Source organism: Sander vitreus, chromosome 23, assembly GCF_031162955.1.
Source record: "Sander vitreus isolate 19-12246 chromosome 23, sanVit1, whole genome shotgun sequence".
Taxonomy (NCBI): domain Eukaryota; kingdom Metazoa; phylum Chordata; class Actinopteri; order Perciformes; family Percidae; genus Sander; species Sander vitreus.
In genome coordinates, this window is record NC_135877.1 from 21318239 (window position 1) to 21339542 (window position 21304).

At 41.0% G+C, this 21304-nt stretch overlaps 1 protein-coding gene across 5 annotated transcripts; it reads right to left on the reverse strand.

The window, feature by feature from the left end:
- Positions 1-951: 951 nt before the first annotated feature.
- Positions 952-20460, reverse strand: LOC144512019 (rab-3A-interacting protein-like). 5 transcript variants are annotated; one of them, XM_078242549.1, is made up of 14 exons: positions 20340-20460; positions 14889-15027; positions 13991-14107; positions 12567-12733; positions 11083-11254; positions 10615-10710; positions 8491-8568; positions 7927-8136; positions 7709-7837; positions 5837-5949; positions 5134-5157; positions 4592-4691; positions 3450-3519; positions 952-2610 (listed from the first exon to the last, which is right to left on the reverse strand). In XM_078242549.1, the coding sequence occupies exons 3-14, from the start codon at positions 14078-14080 to the stop codon at positions 2528-2530; spliced, it is 1332 nt and encodes a 443-aa protein (XP_078098675.1). In that variant the 5' UTR covers positions 14081-14107; positions 14889-15027; positions 20340-20460; the 3' UTR covers positions 952-2527. The 5 variants fall into 5 exon arrangements, with proteins under 5 accessions (XP_078098675.1, XP_078098673.1, XP_078098676.1 ...); XM_078242547.1 differs by having other exon boundaries at positions 20335-20460; XM_078242550.1 differs by lacking the exon at positions 20340-20460 and adding an exon at positions 16382-16484.
- Positions 20461-21304: the final 844 nt, after the last annotated feature.

Genomic DNA, 21304 nt, shown 5'->3' on the forward strand with positions numbered 1-21304 from the left:
ACGTCGAAAAAAGTTGCAGTATAGCATGTGAAAAAAAGTCATAGTACAGTACCTCGAAAAAAAGTCATAGTAGTATGTCGAAAAAGTCTTAGTATAGGTTGAAAAGTCATAAAAAAGTCATAGTATATGTGGAAAAAACAGTGTACAGCAGTCATTCCCAAACTGTGGTCCGTGAGGGTACTGCAGGTGGTCCGTGGAAAAGCAAAATAAAATCTAAAATAATAGTTTTTTAACCTTCATTTTACCAGGAAATTCCCATAAAAATTAAGTAAATATGTATGTTGATATGACGTTGATTTAAATTAAATTGTCAAGTTATTGTGTGATTACTAAAACAGGCTAGTGGCGCTCCCCTAAACCTAAAATCACCAAAGGTTTTTAAATGTTGACTATATCCAAGTGTTCTTATTACTGTATAGATTAAATACTCCATTGCTATGGAAATAAGCCTGTTGTTCAAATGAACCCAATTATTCCCTCGGGCACTGGAGTAAATAAATAAATGAAATATGTGGCAGCCGGTGTGTGCAGTAAACTCTTTTAACGAGCCCGTTTTACTGATGTGTTGACCAGTTATAGTTTTAGTGCTAGTAGGCCTGTTAATTAAGAGGTGTGGATTAATTCAGGTAGGACTGTGTGTAGACATATTTTATTATGTGTATTATAAGGTGGTCCGCAAAAATTCTTGATTACAAATAGTGGTCCACACACACACAAAAAGTTTGAAAACCCCTGGTGTACAGTATCATGTCGTAAAAAGTCATAGTATAGCATGTCGAAAAAAGTCATACTATAGTACGTCGTACTTCTTCTACCCCAGATTAAAAAGACATTTTGACTTGATACAGCCAGAGTGTAAACGTGCTGTACATGTTAACTGACCTGTAGTGCATTTGACTTTGTCATGTTGCAGTGTGTAAGGTGGGGAACAGACTCCACAGACAGCGGCAGTTTCCAGAGGTATTACTGTTTTTATTTCAGAGTGTCTGAGAGAAAAGGCACTAAACCAAACCGGGAAAGTGACAAGGACTATGAATGACAGAGAGAGAGAGATGCAGAGGAATCAGGTTTAAATTAACATATATAAAGTTTACACAACACCAGGCATACAAACACACTCGGCGTCCTCCACACACAGCTTATAATCTATACATGTCCTGATTGATTAAATACAGCAGGCTGAAAACACCAGGAGCCGTTGAAGGAAAACTCCCACGCAAAGTTGTTTGTCAAAGCATGTAAAAGAGGCCAGAACATCATGTAGGGTTTAACAGCAGAAAATGTAAACTTCTGAAACCACACCGACAACAAAATAACCGTCAAATAATGGTGATAAACTATTAAATAAATTATAAATAATATTTTCTGTCATACAGAGACAAACTTTACAATGTTGAAAATACTTTTTAAGCCCCATTCAGACAGGATAAATGTTACAGGGGGAGGTGGGAAATGATTCACTGTGCTCTTTTGTAATTGAATTCTTTGTTTTGGATCTTTTTGGGTAATACAGGATAGGGTCTGACTATTTATGATGGACATTCAGCAGTAGTAAGCCAAAAGCCTCCACAGATGGGTGGCAGAGATTTAAAGGGGAGGCAAAGAAACATTACAATTAAATTATTTTATTTAATTGAAAGGCGGACCAGCAGAAAAACAGTAGTAGTAATTCCAGCTGTAATTATTACTATCCAGTCTGAATGGGTGATCTTATGATTATCTTTGCATGTATTTCTTTACATTTCACATACTGCCTTTATCATTTTCTACAACAGAATTTCAATATAAGCTTATACGGTTTCACAATAATTGATTGGTTGGCGTTTTAGCAGCACTGTTGACAGGTTTTAGTTACTTGTGCCACTACGACGGAGCAACAGGGCCACCGTTAGGAAAATATATCTGGGATTTCTAGAATGGTTGTCATATTTGAGGTTGTTTAAATAATGTTTGAAGTGTTATCAAAATAAAAATGTTGATACATTTTTGTTTTATGACTTTATTCTCCCAACACTTATTTCTAAATATTTAAATGATATTCTCTAAATCTCAGAGAAGTGGCTCTAATTCTCCATCAAATGTCCAGAAAGTTGTCTCCATTTGTAACTGCAGAATTCAAATGACTTATTTCAGCCCTGTTAAACTCTGATTTAACAATCAAAAGGTTTTTTGTATGTTTATTTTTTAGAGGGGGAGGGGCAAAAAGCTAGTTGTCGTCATATATTAATAATAAGTCATATAATGGGAGTGTTACATGTTTCAATAAAAGAAAAATATTTTGGATTCTCAACAGAAACCCATTAAAAAGTCCAGATCAGTAACGACAACAGACCACGGACGTCTATTTTTGTGGTGATTGAAAACAACCACAGTTATTCTCTTTCACGCACAAAAACACACTCACACAAAAGGGAGGGAGGGAGGGAGGGAGGGAAGGGAATGACAGGATGAGGAAAACCAGGACCAGGAAGGGGGCGGGGATTCGGGGCGCAGTTGGCTGTGATTGGAGGGCGGGGCTGTCCATCGGTCACAGCTGGTCTTTGTAGTAGCCAAGCTTGGCGAAGGACATTTCCCTCCGTAGCTGCATCACCTCCCAGAATATCTGCTCCGCTACAAACACACAGCACAGGGAAACGCCACCAGGTGGTGACATCAGTCAAATCAAAAGTCAGTATAGTATGTCAATAGAAATAGTATGTAGTATAACATAGTATGTCGAAAAAAGTAGTAAAAAAGTCATAGGGCCCTATTTTAACGATCTAAGCACACGGCGTGAAGCGCCTGGTGCAGGTGCATTTAGGACGTGTCCAAATCCACTTTTGCTAGTTTGACGGCGGAAAAAAGGGTCTGTGTGCCGGGCGCATGGTTCAAAAGGGTTGACCTTAGTGTCTTCATTAATCAGAGGTGTGTTTTGGGCGTAACATGCAATAAACCAATCAGAGATCACCTCCCATTCCCTTTAAAAGCCAGGCGCATTTGGACCTTGGAGCATTGCTGTTATGATGGAGGATTTGCACTGTAATATTTTTATTTGTACTCTTCTGCATGTGTGTGTGCTGCTGTGCGTCCCTGTGTGTGTAACAAGCATAGTGTGCGCGCGCTGTGCTTAATAGCTAGGCACATTTGACTAATGCGTTGTTAAAATAACAATGAAATGCTGCGTTATTGACTTTAGACCAGGTTTTTGTTGGTCAATGGTGCGATCAATTCCCGCTGCCTCAAAATAGCAATACGCACAGAATGCACCTGAACACACCTCCCTTAAAGACGTGGGCGCTGGACGGGAAATTGACAACTGCGTCGGTCTTAAACTAGCAAAGACACTTGCATCGGGCTTTGTGCTGCGCCGGGTGCAGGATAGGACCCATAATATGTCAAAAAAAGTAGTAAAAAGTAGTGTGTGTGTGTGTGTGTGTGTGTGTGTGTGTGTGTGTGTGTTTTTCTCTTACCATCCTGCTGTTTGACCAGCCCTTGGTGGATGTAGCGAATGTAGGTGAAGAAATTACACACTGCTGTGATCTGAGAGGACAAAAACACAGACAAATACAATTTATACAGTATAAAAACTGTTCAAATCTAGTGTTTGTGAAACAGATCTTTGAGGTGTTACAACAACTTCTGTTTTCTATAAACTTTTTTTAAGAAAGTAAATGGAACAAAGTCGGACAACCTAGATGTCATATCGTCAAGACATATGACAGACTAAAAAGAAAACAAAGGAGATGGAAAAAAAAAAAAAAACAGCAGATAGATCACCAAATAATTAGTTATAGTGATGTATGGTAGACACATTTTCTTATTATTTTTAAGAGACTGCAGATGAATTAAAAAAAACAGGGGATGTCATGGCAAATTTAAATGTTTTAAATATGAAATTTACCAAGCAGGATCATGAGATACTTCTGTTGAACATAGGATCACTACACAAAGCTACAGTTAACACAGAGCGCATGAATGACATCTGCAGGAGTTAAACATATATTACACTTAAAGTGCTCATATTATGCTTTTTTGGCTTTTCCCCTTTCCTTTATTGTGTTATACATCTTTTTTGTGCACGTTATAGGTTTACAAAGTGAAAAAGCCCAAAGTCCACCCCAAAGGGACTGACCATCAGGCCACGCCCTCATACTCTGCTTCTGACTGGCTAGTAGTCCTTACCTAGGTACTGTCAGGCCACTCCCTCATACTCTGCTTCTGACTGGCTAGTAGTCCTTACCTAGGTACTGTCAGGGCACGCCCTCATACTCTGCTTCTGACTGGCTAGTAGTCCTTACCTAGGTACTGTCAGGCCACTCCCTCATACTCTGCTTCTGACTGGCTAGTAGTCCTTACCTAGGTACTGCACCTAAACCTATTCTGGTACAACCTCTAAATACAATTATGAACCTGAAAATGAGTATAATATGAGCACTTTAAAGGAGGCAGACTGATGCTCACTGAATCTGGGATTCTCCTGGATGTGGTGTACAAGTACGAGCTTGGATTTGAACAGAAATGAAAATGAACTCCTCATTGTATTAGTTTGCAACAACTTGTTGCTTTTGTAGTGTGTGTGTGTGTGTGTGTGTGTGTGTGTGTTGGTACTCACTCTATATCTACAGTACGGAGACACGTAGTAATAGTTGGACGAATCTCCAAACTTGATTCTGTGCTTACAGGTTTTGGTCTGACCACTCAGGGCACATTTTCTATCGGAGACACACACACACAAAAAGAGACAGACATGAAGTTATTTATGGGTTTTGTTTCAAAGTGAGGAAAACTGTATTTAAAAACAAAATAAACTATCAAACAAAACAAGACTAATACTAAGACTTGAGGAAGCAAGGAAAGGAAGTAAGGAGAGATGGATCACTGTTAAACATTTATCAAGCTTGCTCTCATTAGGATTGCTTTGATAAACCTGGACAGAAGAAAGTATTGAAGGAAGGATTATTATTATGAGAGTTAGAAGGGGTGTTTGGAAGAGCCAGGCGGGGTCAAGGAGCAAATAAGGGGAGATTATAAAATGCTGATGGAAAGAGAGAGAGAGAGAGAGAGAGAGAGAGAGAGAGAGAGAGAGAGAGAGAGAGAGAGAGAGAGAGAGAGAGAGAGAGAGAGAGAGAGAGAGAGAGAGAGACTCAGACTTACGTGACGAGCTCAGCCCTTCGCCCACTAGAGGAGGAAATTGAGGGAAGATGGAGAGATGACGATGAAAGAGTGATAGCTCAATGAAGAGGAGAAAGAGCTGCTGGGCCCTATTTTAATGATCTAAGCGCACAGCGTGAAGCGCCTGGCGCAATCCACTTTTGCTAGTTTGACGGCGGAAAAAAGGGTCCATGCGCGGGGCGCATGGTTCAAAAGGGTTGTACTTAGTGTCTTCATTAATCAGAGGTGTATTTTGGGTGTAACATGCAATAAACCAATCAGAGGTCATCTCCAATTGCCTTTAAAAGCCAGGCGGGTTTGGACCTCGGAGCATTGTTATTATGATAGAGGATTTGCACCGTAATATTTTTATTTGGAATCTTCGTGATGAAATGCTGCGTTATTGACTTTAGACCAGGTTTTTGTTAGTCAATGGTGTGATCACTTCCCGCTGCCTCAAGATAGCAATACACCAAGAATGCACCTGAACACACCTCCCTGGAAGACCAGCACGCCCATGGGCGCAAAGATGGGCGCAGGTGCATTTGCTATTTAAACGACGTGGGCGCTGGACGGGAAACTGACAACTGCGTCGGTCTTAAACTAGCAAAGACACTTGTGTCTGGCTTTGGGCTGCGCTGCACCGGGTGCAAGATAGGGCCCATGATGTATGTATGTGTGTGTGTGTGTGTGTGTGTTGTCTTACTTTGGTCCTCCACACTCCACCGCCGAGGCTTTGACCACGGGCAGCGGTTGGAAACCGACCGGCTCCACACTGAGCGTGTTCTGCTCCACAGCTTCCAAGATGGCCGAACCGAGCTGAGGAGAGAGCAGGAGAGGACAATGAGCCTTCAAGGACAGGTTAGAAAAGTGGACAGTGGAGAGATAGAAAAAAAGACTTAACTTTGCAAGACATACTCTACCTAGTCTACAGTAGGGGTGGGAGTGACAATAACTTACGATACTACCATGATACGTTGTCCGTGATAACGATGGTAACGCAATACAGCGATTCTGCAAAGCTCGATACATTGCAAGAAAAACATCCACGATACATCACGATATCTTTGTAACTGAAGAAAGAAAAATACGTTTGGGGTGGTGTGAAAGCTCATTTGAACTTTGGTGCGGACCAAAACGAGCAACTCGGGCTGCTTCCAAGTTCTCTAGAGTTTGATTCAACGCCAAATCCGAACCAAATATAGGAAATGTATCAAAAATGTACTTTAGAAGCAGAGTATGAGGGCGTGCCCTGACAGTACCTAGGTAAGGACTACTAGCCAGTCAGAAGCAGAGTATGAGGGCGTGCCCTGACAGTACCTAGGTAAGGACTACTAGCCAGTCAGAAGCAGAGTATGAGGGCGTGCCCTGACAGTACCTAGGTAAGGACTACTAGCCAGTCAGAAGCAGAGTATGAGGGCGTGCCCTGACAGTACCTAGGTAAGGACTACTAGCCAGTCAGAAGCAGAGTATGAGGGCGTGCCCTGACAGTACCTAGGTAAGGACTACTAGCCAGTCAGAAGCAGAGTATGAGGGCGTGCCATGCTAGCAGCTAGGCGAGCATTATAACGTGTGTTACAAAGTGACCACGTTTGTCTCTGAAGTAAAGGCTGGACTACAATAGAGCTGTTTGGAGCAGTTTGTGAACAGTGTTTTCTGTTGGAGATGGTAAGTCCCTTTGGGGTGGACTTTGGGCTTTTTCACTTTGTAAACCTATAACGTGCACAAAAAAGATATACAACCCAATAAAGGAAAGGGGAAAAGCCAAAAAAGCATAATATGAGCACTTTAAGGGATGATAACTTTCAGATCCATAACCTAATAAGACTACACTGCTGGTCGTCTGTGTGACATCATCATCGCTCTCTCATCAGGGCCACACCTCTCCTTCACTCGCTGTCTGTCAGCTGCTCACGTTGTTCGCCTTCTTCTAAAACATTAGAAACACTAAAACCAAAACCAGAAAACCCAAGACGTTATCAATTTGGTGTTGCTCCATTATTTATAGTCTGCCGAAATAGGTGTGAAAGCACCCTAACTCGCAGAGCCCTGTGGAGTTTTTCTTGTAAGCAAACAAAAGTTGTTTCCATTTACGGTTTCTCACTAAACACATGTTGGGTGTGTGTATCCTTGAAGGCCTGTTGGATGCATTTTCTCCTCATAAAACATCTTTCCGATCGACAAATGCCTTGATCAGGGTTCTCTGTTCCTCTTTTAAAATGAATGCGCTGTCGATATCTTCTGTAACAGAAGCGATGGCGGAATCTACACATCTCAGTTCTCCAGTGGCAGCCATCTTTGTTGTAAACAAATTCAACCCAAGCGCTCTTTGGTGACGTGGTTGATTCCGTTACTGTTGATCATCTGTCCACCATCGTATAAAGCCCGCCCTGACAATTTGATTGGTCCGAACAACTGTGGTTCGAGCATTGCTCCACAACGGATCAAACAGACCGAACTTCCCAACCTCAAAAGGTTGTGGGCGGGGCTAAGTTCAGCTGGCATCCAGGCTACCATACCACTACTAGTGGTCAAAAGCAAGCCTTTAAGTGAGATCTTCGTCTGCATCTCTCTGTACCTCACTCTTGCTGAAGGTGAGGCAGGGGTAGATGTCCTCACGGTAAACTCTCTCCAGGAAGCAGCAGCCCCGGTCGAGCGTCGGCTCCTCCTTCCACGCCTTGAAGTCGCTAAACAGCTGACTGTCCACCTACACGTCCAACAACACAGGTTAACATATTAAAAGTATAGTCAGCTGGTGGTCCATAAAGTTCTGCAGGCTCGCGTTAGCGCTCCTACCTCTCTACACTCCCGTACGATGGGCTGCGTGGCCGACGGGTCGGGCTGCGTCCCCATGATGGCCGAGGAGGTGCTCTTGTTCCTGCTGTGGCCCTTCCTGAAGGGAGTCTTCCCCCCGGCTCCTGCAGAGGGCAGTTCACCCAGCGGGGAGGTGGGGGAGGAGAGCACCAGTGTCTTCAGGGCCTGGACCTCCGCCTGGAGGACGTCAATCTAAAAAGAAACATTTCCCTTTTTTTTGCTAATCTGATAGATGGAAACATGCTGACACCAACATATATACCTATTTGGAAACCTATTGAACAACCAACAGACAACCATCACTGGAGAACTTTGTCAATAAAGAAAACTTAAAAACATGATGATTCTCGGTCTGAAGCGCATTTCGATGATTTCTACGCTGATTCATGGACGTTTATACGTAATGGACATCAGAGATAATGATATCCTCGGGAAGTACAAGTCACACTGAATGGTATTAATGCGTTTCATGTCTGTGTGTGTTTTGGAGATTTGACTGAGTTAGGACTCTGAGAAGGAGTACGATAGTGTTTTCAGTGTTGTCACCTTTCCCAGGGCTTCCTTCAGTTGTTTTTCAGCATTCGCCTGTTTGACGTTGGCTTCTCTGACCATTTTGTGGGCCTCCTGGAAAACAACACACAAACGATTTGATTATTTTGGGATATTTTCTTCACTCACGATATAAGTGTTGGGATTTTGTTTTTATACTGATAGTGAAGCGGATCTACACAAGCTCAATGGGTATTAAAGGAACAATTCACTCTGAAAATAAACGTTAGAAAAACAAAATGGTAACGTAAGTAAAGCAACTGTTTGAATAAGTAACACTGGTTTTGCTGCATACGTGTACAGGCACCAAAAAACACACAAACACACACACACTGATAAAGAATCCCAACACCTGCTATGAGAAAAAGGCTGAAGAACAAGGAGTGTAAGGAGAAAAGGAACAACATGTTATTAAAGGCCAGCAGCACAGATTCCGTCTGCTCCTTGAACTCAAACATCGAACGGCAGAACAAAAAATTTGTCAAACAACTCAAAAAGGGTTTAGTGTTCATGTGAAAGACCCAGTTTCCCCCAGTGTTGGGGAGGACTACTGCATAGGTGGAAAAGGATGCATGAAGCCTTTAGTGTCTCCAGAGGGAGCTGTGTTAAAGCTGATAAATGTCCTCAAGTGATGTCACTTGAGGCAGCGTCGGTTGGGGCAGAAGACTACAAGTTTGAAAATGAAAAAAAAAATCTGGAGGTGTGTTTTGGTTTTTTAGAAAGAATGTCTATTGCTACGTTTAACCCTTGCTTCCACACTACTCCGGCATTTCCGAGCTCTTAAAATGGAGAAATTTGGAAACACTGCTGCCCACATTTTGGTTTGTAAACTCTGGGGTTATGCCGTGTTCTATTTACCTCGCAACTCGGTTTTAACGAGGTCAAAGTCGTAAATACTTCCCCTGGCGTCGGATTTACGAGCTCGGAACTCGTACAACCTCGCAGTAGCCCAAGTTCAAAGTCCAACATGGCTGCCCCCTGTATCAACAGTTGTGAAAAGCTGCAGTAACAAAGTTATAAGCACTTCTGTCTTATCTGTGTCATTAAATCAGTCGTTCACACAGGCATGTTCAACTTCTATCTGTGGACATGTTGTTACGCTGTTTGCATGCACAAAAAACGGCGTAATGCGTTGTTATCAACTGGTATTGCTAACAATAGCTAACCGGGCTAGAGCTAATGAAAACAATGAAAATCCGACTTTTAAATAGAACGCATTCAACTCGGGTATGACGTCATTCCAAGCTCCGGCTTAGGAGTTCCAAGGTAAATAAAACGCGGCATTACTATGTAGTTTGGACGGGCACAAACTGAGTCTCATCAGTTAGGTAGCTTACAAACCTTTCAGTAACAGTTCCACCTCGTCGTTGGTCCAAGCTAATAAATCCCTGCTCTTACGTTTCGCCGTTGTTGTTGTTCTTTCTCCAAAAATATTTTCTGTATTTTCAACTCATACATCCATGATTTTCAACATTTGTAGGCCAAAGCCCCCTTACCTGAAAGAGAGACAGAGCAGGGACCCCCTACTAAATATATTGTATAAAATTAAGTTGCATATTAAACGGAGCCTACAATAACATGTAGGACACAGTGAATCTGTATCTGTTGATGGCGACCTTACCTACAGGCCAGTAAGTCTATCATCAATGTTTTTTGGGGATAAAAACTCAAAGAAGTATCAAACAATAATTTGGAGCCCCCCCCCCTGCAGTGACTCTAAGGACCCTTTGTTAAAGATTTCAGAGCTAAATTATTATTTCCCCCACTCAGATTCAGTTAGAAGTCAAAAAAAAAGAGTTGAACGACGCAAGATTGAGAAAGCGTTCTCTCTGGTCACCAGCACCGGGCACTTAGAAAAAGAGCCATAGTTGTTTTTATTTTAATGACTTGATGGAGGATCAAGAAAAATAACCCGAGACGCACTAAATGTTTAGAAATCCACTAAAACACAGCCTCCCGACGCCTCCGTTTCACATCTCTGCTGCCAAAGAATAGAGAGCAACAAATCCCAGGGGGAACCATTTTCATTTTTTTCTGTCTGGCCGCTGCCTCAGGAGGAAGGGAAACAGGAAACGGGAAGCAGAGGAGACGGACAGATGGACGGAGGAGAGGCAGACCGACCTGGAAGAGACTGGCGGTGAGCTCCTCCAGCTCCTGGCCGAGCTGGTCTCTGACTTTAGACAACCTCTCACACTCCTCATCCTTTAACAGCAGCTCCTTCCACACACACACACACACACACACACAAAAACAGAAAACAACACAACAGAAAAACAACCGCCAAATGAAAACACATGGAAGTAAGAAATGAAAATGATGAAGAAATGGAAATTAGTGAAAAAATAATATAAATGCATTTAACATAAAATATTACATGATGTTAATGTCAGTAATGATAGTGTGGGTGAGCTGAAGTGAAGTCTTACAAACACACACTGTCCCAACTGCAAACATACACTCACATTCACGCTTACATTCAAATACCTTCAGGTTAAGACCAGAGACTCTGTGTGTGTGTGTGTGTGTGTGTGTGTGTGTGTGTGTGTGTGTGTGTGTGTGTGTGTGTGTGTGTGTGTGTGTGTGTCTTACCCTCTGGGCCTTGGCCAGCTCCTCCTTCAGCTTCTCGCTTCCTTTCTCTCGGACCTCCATCACCGACGGGCTGCGCAGCCGCGACAGACTGTCGCTCAAAGCGCTGCACTCCTCGCCGTCCTCTGCGGATAGGAAGTTGCCCTCGGTTGACTCCGCCTCCTGGCCTGGCACACTGTGCAGCAGCATAACCATGGAAACGACAGAGGTGAGGTATGGATTTACAGCGGATACAAAAGAAAAGTCTTTGGCCAAATTATCTGTGAACAAAAATCTACAAACGCGTTAGAAAGTGTTAGAGTGTCACTAGAACTTAGATCGGGCCCAAAACAAAATCAAGTCCGAGCCCGGCCGACACATTAACCGGAATTATGAGCCCGATTTAAACCTGACAATGTTTTAATACGTGGGCCGTTTTAACTGACGTTCTCAACTACAACTCAGAGTTGTTTGAACTACAGAAAGCATGTAAACTGCGTTGTTAGTTTATTCAGAATGGAACGGATCGCAAATGGATCCGAATGAAGAAACGTAAAAAAAAACCAAAAAAAAAAACCTCGACCCATATCTCCCTCAGCCGAATAGTGTGGCTAACAGATCAAGACAGCAACATAATCAAAGCCCTGGAACCATATAGGAGACTTTCTGGTCTCCATCACCTAATTAATACTGTCCTTCGCCACGGTCTGCATGCTGACGCACTGGCCGACAACAGTGCTGCAGAGGGTCAAAGTCGTAAACACGCCCCCTGACGTCGGATTTACGAGCTCGGAACTCGTACAACCTCGCAGTAGCCCGAGTTCAAAGTCCAACATGGCTGCCCCCTGTATCAACAGTTGTGAAAAGCTGCAGTAACATAAAGTTATAAGCACTTCTGTCTTATCTGTGTCATTAAATCAGTCGTTCACACAGGCATGTTCAACTTCTATCTGTGGACATGTTGTTACGCTGTTTGCATGCACAAAAAAACGGCGTAATGCGTTGTTATCAACTGGTATTGCTAACAATAGCTAACCGGGCTAGAGCTAATGAAAACAATGAAAATCCGACTTTTAAATAGAACGCATTCCCGATAGCGGCGGAAAATATCGGCCTGGCCCCGGCCCAAGAATCTAAACTCTACGTGTCACACGGTCAGTCTGGCTGCTGTACTTTTTCTCCTTATCCCTACAGCGCTTTTGTTCCATAAAATGTCAGAGACATTGTGAGAAATACCCTACAAAAGGGCCTTGTTTTGTCTGAAAACTTGGAAAAAATATTATCCAAAACTAAAATATATTCAATTAAATGTGATGTAAAACAGAGAAAAGAAACAAAACCTTTTCATTGGAGAAGCTGCAACCAGAGAATATTGGACCTTTCTGCTTGAAAAATAAACTACTAAACAATTCTCAAAATAATTGCCAATTCATTTGTGATTAATCACTGAACCAACTTAGGTCTATCTGCCACCAAAGAAGATTTTGATGTCAATGTGTTTTCATTACCTTCCATTGTGGCTGTGCCGTGGCGTGGAGTACACTGGCTGCGTGGGGAGCTGGTCGGCCCGCAGTGAGGTGGGGCGGCCACTAGGGTGCGCTCCCAGAGAGTGGGTGCGGTACAGAGAGGTGGGCGGGGCACTCTGTCGGGCGGGGGGGCGCTGCTCAGCTTGGTTCTGCCGGAGAACACACAGGGAACCAATAAAGACATTAAAAGTTATCAAGAGTGATCTCTAACGATCTATAAAGTGAGGACCGTCTGTGTGTGTGCGCGTGTCTGTTGTCACAGTCCTGCATTCAAATGTTTGTGAAAAAGTGAAAACAGAGGAATATATCGGCACAACGTACCTACATTTACCTTTGTTCAAGGTAGAGCTAGATAGTTTAATGAATAATAATGCATCATATTTTAATTGGGATATTTTGAGAGTAAAATCTGAAGTGAATCTCCGACATAACCGTTAACATTTCTCCGTCAGGTAAATGTAGTAGTACAATGTTTTCCGTAAGACACAGTTGGGTTGCTTTTTTGGGGTACAATGGTTCTGGAGAAAGCTACAAGCAGCAATACTGGAAGTCAAGCAATAGGCACGTATCGACTCAATATCGTTATTGCAATATCATGTTGCGCAATATTATATTGAAAGGGGTTGCAATATTTGCAATATTTTGTGGAGCGCTGCGTCCCGTCCGTTGGCTGTGTGGCTTTGTTGTGTTTGATTTAGAGCCCGCTTGAAACGCTATAATGATCATGTTTCATTGGCCAGTTACCGTGGTTACTGTGCCACTTACACACGTTAGTGCACGTCAGTGCACGGGGCCACTACGTGACAAACCCTATGGAGCGGACCACGTGTGTTCATATTTCATCAGAGTGACAGTGTGAGTGAAGAAATAGATAGAGACAACTAAACAGAACCAATCAGAGAAGAGAGAGAGAAGTTATATCCTGTTCTCTTTATTTATATATTATATACTGTCCAACCAGTAAACATGTCCTGTTCTCTTTATTTATATATTATATACTGTCCAACCAGTAGAAAATGTCCTGTTCTGTAGACATGGTCCTTATTTATTTATTCATGTTGGACCAGTCCAATATGACCGTCAGTTGAAATAAACCTTGTGTTGTAAGAAAACTTGTTATGAATCTATTTTGATGCGTTTTCCTGTAACTTTTGTAATTTTGCATGTCTAAAAATATCGAAATGAATATCTATGTCGCAATATTCATAATCGATATCGGTAATATCACATTTTGTTAATATCGTGCAACCCTCATTTTGAAGTCTCAACGTGAAGGAATATGAGCCAGCTTCATGATAACAGAAAACCTGAGTTAAGCCCAAACATCTTCTGACAATCAAGTCAAGATCCTCGAAGACGCCGAAAAGTGAATGTCTGCCTTCATGTGAGGAGATAATTCAACGTACCTGAAGGTCAGGTGTGGTGGGTGAGGCCAAGTTCACCTCATGGAACCCCTCCAGAGTTTCAGCATTGCTCTGTCCGCCACTGCAGGCCATGGCAGCTGCTCTCAGACATCATACACTCTGTAGAGAGCATACACACACACACACACACACGTTAGTGATAACTAACAACTGGGAAGGGGGGAGAACAAAATGGCTTCAAAGCTTGTGTTTGTTGTGGTAAACAACAACAAATAATCACCGATTAGTGAAGTAACTAAAGTATGTTTGCGTTTAAAAAGATTTTCCTCAGCACAGGAACACACAAGTCATTAAGGATGTGTGTGACAGACATTGTTGATGTGTTCATTTAACATTACACGATTAAGTCATTCTTAAGACATGTTTTTATTCATTTTATTTCAGATCATTAGTGAGGATTTATTGTTGACAAGGATTCGTTTGTCTATAAAGTAAATCCACTGTGTTCTGTTTTAGCGCTGGAGTCTCTGAGACACCAAAAGAAGTAATGTCTCATTATCCATGGCCAACTTATGAAACATCTTAGCAGTTCAAAAGCATGTTTATGTCATAACAAAATAATAGGTGATAAAACAATGTTAATGAGGCCCAGTGGGTCCATGACGCCAAACATTAAAACAAATTGATTTTATTTAATTTTTAGATCCTTGAAAAATGAATTTGGACAACACGTTTGTGTATCATCCCATTGTTTGACTGTTATGAAGGCAGGTAAACTGTGTTGTTAAAGTTTAAGATGCATAAACAGCCGTGCATTGTACCGGGATCTTTATTTAAATGCAGATGTTCTTTTTGAAAATAACGCCTGAAAAGATGAGGGTAATCCATCTATACATAGTGTGTGTGAGTGCGTGCGCGCGCGTGTGTGCGTGTATTGTACCATAGTGCAGCTGTGGACGGAGACGCTGGGAGGATCGATGGAGGCTTTCAGTCAGTCATCAGAAAAACAGGATGGTCTACAGATGAACGAGTGACTCCAGAAACACACCGACACCCGACAGGTAACGACGGTCTTTAACCTGAGAGAGGGAGAGAGAGGATACGTTCTCTTACGACTGTTAAGACCCAAAAGAAATCAGAACACGTATGAAAACGTAGAATCTAAAAACACACAGACACTGAACTGCCTTTAAAGTTTAAAATGACTTGGAGTCCAACAAAGCTGCGATGTACAAAAAGGTCAGTTCGATTAAATCCAGGGAAATCACGACGCAAGTTCATTTTACTAGAGCCCGACTGATATGGCATTTTTGAGACCAATACAGATTTTAGAGGGGAAAACTTCAAAAGATTACAGATGTGGCGGCTGACATAGTGAACTCATATTAAAATAGACCTTCTATGTGGACTGTGAACTGATTTTGCACCGATATGTAAAAAAGGTACTAAGACGGCTACTTTCTTAAACAAACAACTTTATTAGAGAATATTTAACAATATTATACATTAGAATTCTTGAAATGAACACTGAAAAAAGAAAAGAATAAATAAAATAGCATCAAAAATAAACATCAGTACTGTATGTTCAGTATCAGCCAATTGCTGATTGAAATAGAACGTAATGACACCGTTTCTAAATCAAATCATGCGTCGTCTGCATTATATGTTATGTAAAAAATAAATCATATTGCCGCATATACACCGATACCGATATGTCTGTGATAGGCCACTATCGGCCGATAAATCAATCGGGCACTAAATCTTACTAGATTTTACTATTGCAGGTAAGCATAATAATAATAATAATAATAATAATAATAATAATAATAATAATAATAATAAGTGATAACATTGTGATATTTCTGGCCACTATAGACCTTTTTCACGGCAGACAGGGTGACATGTCATAGTAGGAAAAGCACAGGTGTGTTCAAAACCATTCATGATGGCTGCATTCCACTTAGGAGAGGCCCTGGTGTTGTGCATGCTGACTTACTGAAATAGCTCACTGGGACACGTGATGGAACTGAGCCATCTTTAAGGTTATTAATTTCAGCTGTGCTTTTCCTGCTATGACAAGTCAAAATGTCTGCTGTGAAAAAGTCCATAATCGTAGCATGGAAATTTGATAGAGGCACATCTGTAGCCTTCTAGCCCTAAGTAACTTCTCTACCCCTTTTTTCCACTTCCAACAGGTTTATAATACCATAAATTGAATAACTGTACGGCGGACTGGACTCTTAGCTCCACTTTCTGGGTCAAACTCCGGCAGAAACCGGATGTTCATGGCAGACAAGGGAGTGACTGACAACTCCTCAACAAAGCATCAAGTATATTTACATACCAAAGATGCTCCATTATTATCATCATCATCATCATAATGTTCTTTAAATAATCTCTGACACTTTTCTGTTTGTAGCTGTCCTACCTTACGTTTTGCCTACCACAGCAGGATGTTTTTTTAACAGCACACCGGTCCCACCTGCTCAGCCTGGCGTCTTTCTGCGTTCGTGTGCGAGTGTGTGTCCGTGTATGTGGGTGTGTCCCCATCTGAGCATATATACAAAAGCTGAAATTCAGCGACTTCCTCGAGAAGACAAATAAAGCTGGCATGACTCACAAAAACTTGCGTCACTCCCTGAGTTTATTTAAAGATCCAGCTGAAGAACGAGGTTTGTGTTGTGTTTGTATGTCAGTATCATTATGTCAACGTCACACCTTCTTCTGTCATAAAACGTCTGCAGACAATCCTAAAACATGAAGCTTGTTTGGGACGATTAATCCGTCACAATTAACATCCAGTCGTGTCATTGTTTTGGTCCAAGTCTCCTTGTTGTGTGAAATTACAGCCGACAGCGCTGGGACTGCTGGTGCATTCAAGGACAACCAGACAACTGAGACGGCAGCAGGACAGCAACCTATTTTCAAATTGCTTGCAAAATGTCTTAACTGGCCTAATTTTCAGTTAGCAAATTTAGCGAAGAGGTACAAAGAACAAAAATGTGTGCTTCGTTATTGTCCAAAAACTATTAAACGCATCAACGAGCCTGTGACCTGTTTTTTTTTTTTTATTACTGTGAACACACACATCACATTTTTGTTTATTTTGTACTCAATCCCACCCACAGCGTTCTGCTGCCACAAATACTCACTAGAGCACAACATGTGGATTAATCTGCTGCTAAAAATAGTCCCCAACAAATGCACCATTTCTCCTATTTGTTTGATTTAAAAATGCAGTGATTAGAAAAGATCTGAAATTGGCAAAATTATGATTTAAATGAGAAACTATGTGAACAAAGAGTACGTGAACAAGATCATAAGCATGACAAGATGCTCGGCAGAGGTTGAAATAATGGATAAATGCACCAAAAACTAAGCTAAACTTGAACTACAACTCTACATGTCAATGTATAAGTATACACACACACACACACACACACACACACACACACACACACACACACACACACACACACACACACACACACACACACACACACACACACACACACACACACACACACACACACACACACACACACACACAAGTCGTCCTCTGCCACCCCCCTCTGCATGTTTCCATGGAGACCAGTCCCGGAGAGACCGTGGTAACCTGACGCGCTGAGGGACACTGGGAATTGATCCAGTTACTCCGGCCGCCTGGTAAAGGCTCATCCCGCGTGGAAAAGGGTGTACAACGCAGCTTACGCGATCCAAAACACTGACAACAGCTCAACCAAAGAGCTGAACTGACGTGGTTTCCAAATTTGGGTTCTGCTTTTGTAGAAGTACCAAAAGACGTACATTATATTGGGAGCTTGGCCTGTGGGGGGTATGATTCATTTAGAATCACCTTTATTATTTATTGAAAAAGTATTATCAATAATACTAGAGCTGCAGCAATTGATCAATGAATGAATTAGTCCATAGTCCGAAAAATAATTATCACGTAGCATAAATGCTAACCTTTTTGTTTTGGTTCAGCTTTGCTTTTGCAAGAAAGTTCAAGGAAAGTGAAGGAAAGTTGTGATAAATATTTTGCACTTGACATTTTAGGGACTAAATAAATCATTAAATGCTCTGATATTTTACCTTCTTGTACTCATTATGCAGAATGGACCATTTCAAAATAATATATAGCATATTATTGGATTATGTTGTTCATCACTTTATTTTTGCAGCTGGTAAAGGTGGAGCTCATTTGAACTACTTTATATCCTGCTGGGTAGCTTAGTAGTGGAGGAAAAAGTAAGTAGCATACCAAGTAAAGTACAAGTACTTCAAAATTGTACATAGGTATTTGAGTAAATGTACTTAGTTGCATTCCACCACTGGTTGCTTCCTTAATGAACACATTTCTACGATCCAAAATATTTACAGCAAGTTGTGCTTGAAAACGCGACACCGCTCTGAACATCTGATCGATTTTGTTTGTACTAACCATATCGTGATACATAACAAATTAATATTTGAAATGAGCTATATTCAGGATATTTTCAATGCATCACCGAGCCCCGTCTGTAACAGTGTTAAAGAGTAAAAATGTTTATTTTGGTGAAACCTGACACCGAGCTGTGCTGAGAACTGCCGTGTCTGCAACAAACAGTAACTCAGTTTAAACTGACAACAGCGTCTCTGTTCATCCACATGAGTCACAGCTTGAGGGACAGCCTGGTGAAGCTGGTTTACAATGTTATCGCGTACGATCATTTCCTTAGCCCTCATGTTGTCCCTCAGGTCAAATTTGGCCCTTTTTAGCACAAATTTGGGTTTTCTTTCAACCAAATTGCCCAAAAGTAACACGGATAGTTCCATGAAACGCTGTTCACAAGTCAACTTAAGGATCGGCTCACTATCATTGACTTTTGGGCGTTTTATTTAATTTTATAGAATTATTCTGACTAAACGTTGACAGTCTGTGATTACCCATCAACGTCCTCTGATCTTAACTATTAGTCGAAATAATTCAAACTTTCTGCTTTTTTTAAACTCAAAAATTAGATGTAATTTTAATATAGGCTACATGAGGTTTATTGAACATAAAATCCAAATAAATGAGTGTTAAAATAGTGGTAATAAGTTGGTGTTAGTGTATACTGGTAGTAGTGCGAAAAACAGTGCAGAAAAATGCTACAAAACATTGAAAAAAAAACAAAAAAGAGACAAATGTTTTTTAAAAAAGCGGCTTAATAAGTCACAAAAAGTGACAGCTTACCATTTCCCATCTGAGGACGCTGTGCAAATTCCCCTGTTTTTAAATGCATTATTCATTTACTGACAAATAGCATGATAAACATTAAAACAGAAAATGTCGGGAAATTAGAACATACATATCATAAATCATTTAATAAAAATGTTCTATTAGATTACAATACATAGAATCAGGGTTTTAATAGCTTTCTTGTTTCTAGAATATTGGGGTTGATGTAATGGAAAGTTTGATTTCATTTCCAAAAATGTAAAAGGGTGATATATGATTAGAATATTTAGATTCATGAATATGAAAGGTTCCAAGTAATTAGATCAAACTGATACTGTAGTATTGATTTGCTGTGCTAGCAAAGTAAGAAAAAAAGCCAATATATATATATATATATATATATATATATATATATATATATATATATAAGTCAATATTTTGGGAAATACATGTAATCTTACAGAGATCTTGCCAAAAATACAACATACATCTTTTGGAACCATTTGACAAAATGAGCAGACCACATCAATGTCCTTTATATGTGAAATGTTAGTATGTAGGCTAACATGCTAGCTAGCTACTTAACAGGGAGGAGGAGGAGGGCTAACGTTAAAAAAAAAAAAAAAAGCCTGACGGCTGTTGTCTGACACTGCACGCATGAAAGATGCATGGAAGCAACATCTTTGCTGTTTGTCAGCTTCGTTGCTAACGTTATATCAAGCTCAGGGTGCATTAGATTAGCTAAGATTATCAGGCTCATTCAGAGCGAGATATTAGCATCTCTGTTAGCTGCAACATTTATGTCAGAAAGACAGTAATAACGAGGGGAAACCCCTGCTTCCATTATCGGCCACCGCACAAACCCGAACCAAGGCTAGCTAATTCCACTAAAATTACTAGAAATATGGGGATGTACCGTGAATACATCTGACTTTAATAACAGCAAGTATGCTTAAACACTGCCAGTGCGTATTTGTTGTGGCTTGGGTGCGAGGAAATGGGAGGAATAGTGCGACAGACGGCTCAGTGTCCGATAATGGGTGCATCTCACTTAGCTAATGATGCATCTATGTGTAGCTAAGCTAAAATAGCTAGCTGGCTAAAAAGCAAGTTCCCCTAACTAACTTGGCTTAGAATAAGAACAACCACTGTTACGTTAATAACACGTTAGGTGCGGACTCACCGGACCTCTCTTTGGACAGCAGCAGGGCCGGTGGATCTTCTTACTCCCGGTAACGTGCAAAACCAACCGTCAAACAAACAAACGGACAGACTGGAGCTGTTGTGTTGACGCAGACCGGAGGTGCGTTTAGGGCCAACTGGGAAACTAGAACATTAGCATCGCTTTATTTGTATGCTTGCAAATAACACTGTTGTCAAACAGATTTAAAAGAGACATTGATGTGAATTGTTGGCATTGCCCAATTGTGAAGCTTTTATGGCATTGGCATATATTACTTATCACTTGTAACTCATTGACAAATTAACGTATTTTCCCTTATTTCTCTTCAGTAGGGGTTCTGTGGAGACTTTGCTGCGATAAGAAACACCTCTCGGTATAAAGCATTTTAATTTAACAACAGTACATCCTCCAAAATTACAATAAAGTTAATTCAACACCTCTAAAGGTGCCATATTTTCCTTCATATAATTACTCCTGTATTCTCTTATAAGCCCCCGTTTGTAGCCTTTATTGGTTTACATTTTGGCAAATTGCCGCCAATTGAAAGTATGTAGAATTAGTTATTATCAGCTCCTGTTTGCAGTGTACCCGTGGATGTACAAACAGCTATCACTGGATTACTTTGAATCTGAAGAAAACTCAAAACTGGAAATAAAGGAACAAGCTACCAGGCTGCAGCCAGCAGGGGGCACGCAAAACTGATTATGTGCACTAGTATCCCAGAGGCAACAGCTTTATCTCATTATCTCAAGATATCTTACCTTAATTATCCACTTTTCTCAAGATATTACATTGTGTTTCTGTGGTGGTACGCAATTATTATTAGTTTGGTTAAACCTGAGCTATTGGTTTAATATACAAATGTATATGTTATCTTGCTGATTAAACCATTTTCTTTTGACACTGTTACTGCCTCGGATGGGCAATAAAGTTTATTCTATTCTAGGTGTTCAGATCCTGGGCGCCCGGA

Bases quoted from the DNA above. Each gene is read 5' to 3' on its own strand.
- LOC144512019 (XM_078242549.1), bottom strand. From the start codon at position 14,080: ATGGCCTGCAGTGGCGGACAGAGCAATGCTGAAACTCTGGAGGGGTTC. The intron at 12,734-13,990 runs GTACGTTGAATT...GTTCTCCGGCAG, and splicing joins CCACCACACCTGACCTTCAG to AACCAAGCTGAGCAGCGCCC. The intron at 5,950-7,708 runs GTACAGAGAGAT...CTCTCTCCTCAG, and splicing joins TCACCTTCAGCAAGAGTGAG to CTCGGTTCGGCCATCTTGGA.